Source organism: Hibiscus syriacus, unplaced genomic scaffold (genome assembly GCF_006381635.1).
Source record: "Hibiscus syriacus cultivar Baekdansim isolate YM2019G1 unplaced genomic scaffold, ASM638163v2 tig00110828_pilon, whole genome shotgun sequence".
In the NCBI taxonomy this organism is placed as follows: domain Eukaryota; kingdom Viridiplantae; phylum Streptophyta; class Magnoliopsida; order Malvales; family Malvaceae; genus Hibiscus; species Hibiscus syriacus.
Window position 1 is genome coordinate 184,769 of NW_024062880.1, and position 6,820 is coordinate 191,588.

Genomic DNA, 6,820 nt, shown 5'->3' on the forward strand with positions numbered 1-6,820 from the left:
TCTCGATCCATTGTCATCCCTACTTAACGACTTTAAAGCACCATGCCCAATGTTTCGACAAGTACGATACCAACCACCTCACATTACAACCTATCTAGTTTACTGGTCATTGCCAGCCTCGACTACCGGAATGATAAATAATCCGATCTACAGACATCTAATAAAACATTGAAGCAAAACATGGATAAATATGCAGGTTAGAGATGCAAGGTTCAGTAAAAATCAGATATTATGTACATTGCAAATTGGGGGTGTTCATCCTTTTGCTCAAGATCTTTCGGAATAAGGCCGAAAGATTGGATAAAGCAATTGATATACATATGCAAAATAAGACGTCTCGCTTTAGGAATTTTACAACACTTTCTTGTTGATAGGTTCATGGAAAGAGGCTACAAGCTTATCTCCTTAGGTAAGCTTAGTTCCAGAAAATATAGGCTGCACGAAAAAACCATAGAACAGATACATTAAAGTTCGAAACTAGATGGTTGTCGTCCCCCATATTAGTTAAAAGGCTTTTCCGACATGAGTTTAAGGATACGCTTTGTGCATCATCATTAAACATTCGATATGATAACAGGAACCGAATTGCATGTTTATAGAAACGGAAAACGGTTTTGCCATAAAGTTTATTACCTTGCAGACATGAAAGCCATTCCGAAGAAAACAGCCTTGACTGCTTGCTTCTGCCCCGCGTAATCGAATGCCAATGGAAGCATTTCATGTAATGTTAGGAAGGCCATCACCCCACCAACTGAAATTTTAACATGAATTCAGTGCAAGAGATATTCAATAGATGATAACAGAGAGCATGGAAAACTAGATTCCTTTTCTGGAATCGAATCCAATACAAGCAACCGATGGTGCTACAAACCTGATCCTAACAAGCCCTCGAGAATTTCGGGACTTAAGCTGCTCGGGAACAGGTAAGCTGTTGTACAATAAAAAGACAAATCAACAAGGTCAGATAATCTGACATCAATAGAAAGCAAATAAGGTCTAAATTCTCCATGAACTACGACAGTATCAAAACTTTCCCGGCACATTCGGATTATTGTAGCTTATATAGAACGTTTATGTTTCCACTAGAATATACTTACCAACAATTACGACACCGAGTGGCTCTGCAAAACCAGATAGCGTTGCCAATTTGAAAGCTTGCCACTTGCTGACAAATAATTCAAATAAAGTAGTTAACACTTCCATCATACCAATAAGTTCTAGTTCATTTGCGTAGTTAAAAACAGAAAGACCATAACGAATAGCTCATCCGACAATCTCGCAAAGCTTAGCGCCCAAACCATGTGATTGTCCGATGGACCCTGTATTTCAAGAAACCGAATGGACCAGTGCCTCAATAAATTCTCACCTTTGCGTAGCAAAGTAAACCGGAAGAGCGACAGCAACACCCTATAAAATGAATATAAAGAAAATTTTCTGAACCAGTTAAACCGGGGACCGAACACGTAACTGAGTTGCTTTCAAGGCTAGCTTCAAAATTACTGGATTAAAGCAAAAGATACCTCCGGGATATTGTGCAAAGCAATGGCCAAAGCCAAATTTAGACCAACACGAAGGCCCTATATGACAAACATTAGGCAAGAAAAAGAGATTCATTAGCATACATATAAAACATTTTGGGGACTCTCAGTAAGAAATTTAAGTTCCAAGGATTTATAGGCTTAAGAACTGATCCCACTCCCAAAGAGAAAGTGAAGAAATAGTTGTTCTTAATTGCAATAAATGATATCTAAAATAAAAAATAGTTGAAGCATCATCTTCGGCACAACAATAATCTAGCATCGTTGAAAAAAAATCATCAAATAATAATGGTGAATTATCATGAAAAAAATCATCGCTAACAACTATTCGAAAACAATGATTGTTTTCATGATAACACTGGTTGGGACTACCTACCTTCATGGATCCAAGGAAAACTGCCATCCCCTCCGGAAAATTGTGCAAGCTTATGCCTATTGCTGTAATAATTCCACTAAAAAAAACCTGGCGTCGATGCTTTTTCATCATATCTTTGCCTCCTTTATCACCACTTTTCTGCTCTCCAATACATTATCAAACAGTCAACGAATATTTCTGTATTTTTTTGTTTAAATAAAGATGCGTAACATTAAAAATTTTTTAACAATCATTCAGTAATATAACACGTAAAAATCGTCCAAACCTTTTTTCCTTTCACCTCAGAACTGTGGGGTAGAGTAGGCTCGGGTATGAAATTGGTAACCACAGCAAAGAAGATAACACCGGCAAAAAACTGCATTGTTGCAGAAAGAAATATTAGATACCAAGACAACAGAAATGAACCATGAACTAGAAAAGTCGTGCATGACAATTAGAATGATACTGATAAGATATAGCTAACCCAGAGATTGCCTTTCAAGAACCCGATAGAGTTCATAGCATTATGAGCTAAATCAAGGAATGATATGCTTAACATTAGACCTGCAGCAAAACCCTGCATGGAGACACCAGGGCATTAGATGAGATCAGCATATATAGGGATGGACTGGGGGGTAGAGGTAGTCGTCCCCTGAAAATTTCAAATTCTCTTATATTTTAGATTTTGAAATTTCACAAGTCAACTCCCCTATAAAATTTTATAAGTTCGCCTCCTAATATAAAATCCTGCATCCGTCCCTGGGTATATATTCTATCCATTTCTTTAAAAAGTTGCCTAGCATCCTCTAATTAAACATACATAAATTTGACAGCTTTTTATTATTAAGAACTTGTAGCATTACCTGTAAAAGCCCAAGCATTTTCAAATTGGGAGATTGATTAAGAATTACGAAAAGAGCACCTGTTCCAAAATGGAAGACAAGCAGTTAGAATAAATTGCAAAAACTTTTACTGAACTAGTTGCATACTGTAAATTGAATGGAAATGAACAAACAAGTAATGAAATAAAGAAAACAATGGGGGGAAAATGATGTTATACATTTTATGATATAATATAGCGTTTTGAGTTTTAAGTTTTAAATTTATCTGCAAAACGTTTCAGTACATCTTTATATTGTAGACTAAACAAACTTGAGACCTAGTACCCAACAATAAGCAACTTAGGACTACCTTCATTGATAAAATTGAAGCCATTAGTGAAACTGATAGTGACAACAGGGTTGCCAGGGTGTGCTTTTTGCACAACTATATGAACTCTGAAGCAAAAATCACTCCTACACTTTCTAACCGAAAATAGAAGGTGAGCACAACAAGTCACCTCGTTTTCTATAAGATATCAGAGGCTTCTAATCTGAACAGGCAACTAACCACAAAGGCTAGAGGCTAATGTCACATATAACCATAATCAATTTTCTATTTCCTTTCTCCATTTAACACAAAACAGAAAGGGTTTCCTGTAATAAACAGGGTTTATAGTCTGTAACATTCCCTATCATCCTACAACACCAAGACCAGTAACTGTCATGCTCGAAATCTCTATCAAAATATAACATAAAAAGCTATGTTACTTCGGCTTCATTTTTTCCGAGTAACATAAAATAAAAGCATGTTCTAACTTGTTTGATTTACCAATTGGAAATTCATCTCAGAATACTTTTTTTTTATTAAACAATACAACTACAATAGCCAGGTTTACAACTTAAATTGTATTTACTAATTGCCAACGATTGCAATTCATATTATGATTTCGAAGAACTTTAGCACAAGTCCATCACATTTATATAGATAAAATCCAAGAAACAAGCATTAGATAACTCTAGCTGTGATGAATATACTACAAAAAATGAAGAAAATATGCTATCTCACATAGAAGAAATTTACCCAAAAACAAGTAGGGAAAAAAAAAGCACAGTCAAAGTACAAGAACCACATACATAAAACCGAAACAATTAAGGTTTTACTGATCAAAAACATAAAAATAGGGGAATAGATGATGAAGAAGACTATTAACTGACCCAGAGAAGTACTGAATCCACCAACAAGAGAGAGCGCAAGCGCCACCATAACTTGAGAATCCATGGCGAAATTTCGCTTGTTTCTCTCTATCTCTCAGTTCCCTTCACTTACAGCCAAAAAGGGGTGGATATTGAGTGCGGAGATTGATAATTCTGGGTGGGTTTTGGATTTTGGACTGAAATTGACAAAACCCAAACCCTAAAAAAAAAGGAATAATTGCAGAAAAAAGAAAGAGAAAATGAAGAAATAGGGAGCTATTCAGCTATGGTCTTGCTGTTTGTTAGGTTTAAACCACCATTTTGCTTGCTCTATAGTCTATTCCATGCTTCAACCTGTTGTTTATTTTCAATGCAATTGCTTGAATATTGGAGGCTTATACTATATAATATGATATGTAATATGATATGGAATACAATATGGATGCTACATAATAAGGTTAAAGGGTAAACTATACATTTAATTCCTAGATTATCACTTTTATTTTATTTTAATCGTATAATTATTTTTTTCAAAATTTTACCTAACGTTCAGTTTTAATTTCGTTTTGGTCATAACATTTAAAAAATTAACAAAACTATTTTCGTGGTATTTTTTTATTTTTGAGTAAACTACATACTTATTACTTAAATTATCACTTTTGTCTCATTTTGATATATTAACTTTCATTTTTTTTTTCAAAATCATATTTAATGTTAACTTTTTATTTCGTTTTGGCATCTCGTCGTTATAAACTTAACGGAACTTAACACTTTTTATCAGTAAATTACATTGTTCATCACTCAACTATCTTATTATTCTTATTTTGGCCACTTTAGTTTAATTTTTTTTAATTTAATTACTTAACTTTCAAATTACTTCTAATTTAATCACTCTAACTTTCAAATTTATTTTTTTATTTTAATTATATATTTATAAAATAATAAAATATGTCATGTCACAAAATTTATTAATAAAATAAATCAGAGTGATTAAAATATGAGCAGTTTGAAAGATGAGTAGTTAAATTAAAAAAATTTAAACTTTAGTGATCAAAATAGGAGTTAGAAAATAGTTGAGTGATAAATTAACCCATAAAAAGTATCACATACAATAATTCCTTTTAATTTTTTAAAAATAAATATTTAAAATCTTAAAAAATATATTATTAAAAAAGTTCACCAATTTTGAATATAGAAAATAGACTTAATGATGCAAAAAATATAGAGATTTTATATTTATTATCAACTTGATGTGAATGAATGTTTGATACATTTATGAACAATTCAATCCTGAAAAAAAAGAACTTTATTGGCATGATTGTTTTTAGTCGTAGCAGACGAGATTTTCCATTGTTAATAAATATTTATATTATTATTAATCAATATTTTATACATCATGCTTATGTAAAGGAGTAATAGAATGCTCACCCTAGGTTAGATAGAGCCATATTGAACCTCTTTCCGTATGTAAGTCTATAAGCATACACAAGGGAGGAATGATTTCAAACCTCTGCACTTTACTTTATATTCATAAAATAAATTTCTTTACGAATGAAAGCATGTGAACTAGACACCATACTGTTAGGCCTAATTTCCTAAAGCAAATTATGTCGGGTAGAAAGCATGTTCGGGTAGGATTGCATTTGATAAAAGCATGTTTGGGTAGATACCATTATTGAGTAGATGTAATATTTATCTCTAAATATCACTTTTTATCGATTATTTTACTTGTACTAATTCATTTTTTCTCATTTCATTTTTCATTTTCACCTATTTTGTATTGCATCATCATAACATAACATGAAGGTGTTGATCCATAGATGACTCTCTAATTGGAAAATTTTCATAAATAGAGAAAATGTTTATCAATGTAGTCGCATACACAGACATGCACTGTTGGCTAATTCAAGCTCAAAGAATAAGAAGGAAGCTCGTATGAAGATTGCGCACCAGAGTAGACTAATAAAATGACATCCAAAGACTTGAGAGGTAATCACTTAATCCGAACGACCTACTTTAGACCAACTATACAAGCAAAAACATGTATGTGAAAATGAATTATCTTGAATAATGAAAACTTTTAATTGATGGAACTTATTCTATGATATTCATCTTTGGGATCAATACCTTTTTGCATTGCATTCGCATTTACATCTTTGTATTTTGCATCCGTATTGCATTTATTTAAGCATTTTCGCATGCATGAGTCATGAAAATATGGGTTTAATTCATGGAGGATTCCATGGCAGTGATCTTAATCACGTGACGAAGTACTAAAGATGGAAGTAAAGTTTGAGAAATTAAAGAAAAAATTGTAAGAGAGTTTGTAGAAAATGCAAATAGATTGGGAATCCAAATTAGAACAATCACAAAAGATCGTTATGAATTATATTTTGCAAAATCAGGCCAACATGGTTGACTAGATTATTGAGAAATTGGTTAGGCTCAATAAGGAAAAAGGCAAGGAGAATATTTACCCGAATGTGGAAACTGGTGGATGTGTGACGGCACATGCTGCTCCATAGCTAATGATTTCACCAGGGGGCTTCAAAGCCACCAAGCAAGTTTATCTGCCCCTAAGACTCAAGCAGTCATGATAAATCCTCACTGTAGCCCCACCGATCATAACATGTTTGATTCTGATCAAATAAAGAAAGTTAAGACTGAAATCCTTGATAATCTGAAGGATTGGTGCAAAGATTATTTCCAAGGAATAAAAGGACAGAGCTCACAAGATGAAGTGGATGCATGTGAGTTAGCCTTGGTTCCCAACCTAGTACTCCCGCCCAAATTCAAAATGTCTAATTTTAAAAAGTATAATGGAACCAGTTGCCTATCGTACATCTCATGATGTTTATTTGAATGATGACTAGATATACCAATAATGATCAAATGTTGATTCACTGCTTTCA

General features: G+C 33.2%; 1 protein-coding gene across 1 annotated transcript; it reads right to left on the bottom strand.

The window, feature by feature from the left end:
- Nucleotides 1-213: 213 nt before the first annotated feature.
- LOC120142393 (zinc transporter ZTP29) lies at nt 214-4,309 on the bottom strand. The gene is made up of 11 exons (XM_039157099.1): nt 3,930-4,309; nt 2,757-2,815; nt 2,378-2,470; nt 2,180-2,269; nt 1,915-2,052; nt 1,521-1,577; nt 1,367-1,407; nt 1,098-1,165; nt 872-928; nt 634-751; nt 214-435 (listed from the first exon to the last, which is right to left on the bottom strand). The coding sequence occupies exons 1-11, from the start codon at nt 3,991-3,993 to the stop codon at nt 390-392; spliced, it is 831 nt and encodes a 276-aa protein (XP_039013030.1). The 5' UTR covers nt 3,994-4,309; the 3' UTR covers nt 214-389.
- Nucleotides 4,310-6,820: the final 2,511 nt, after the last annotated feature.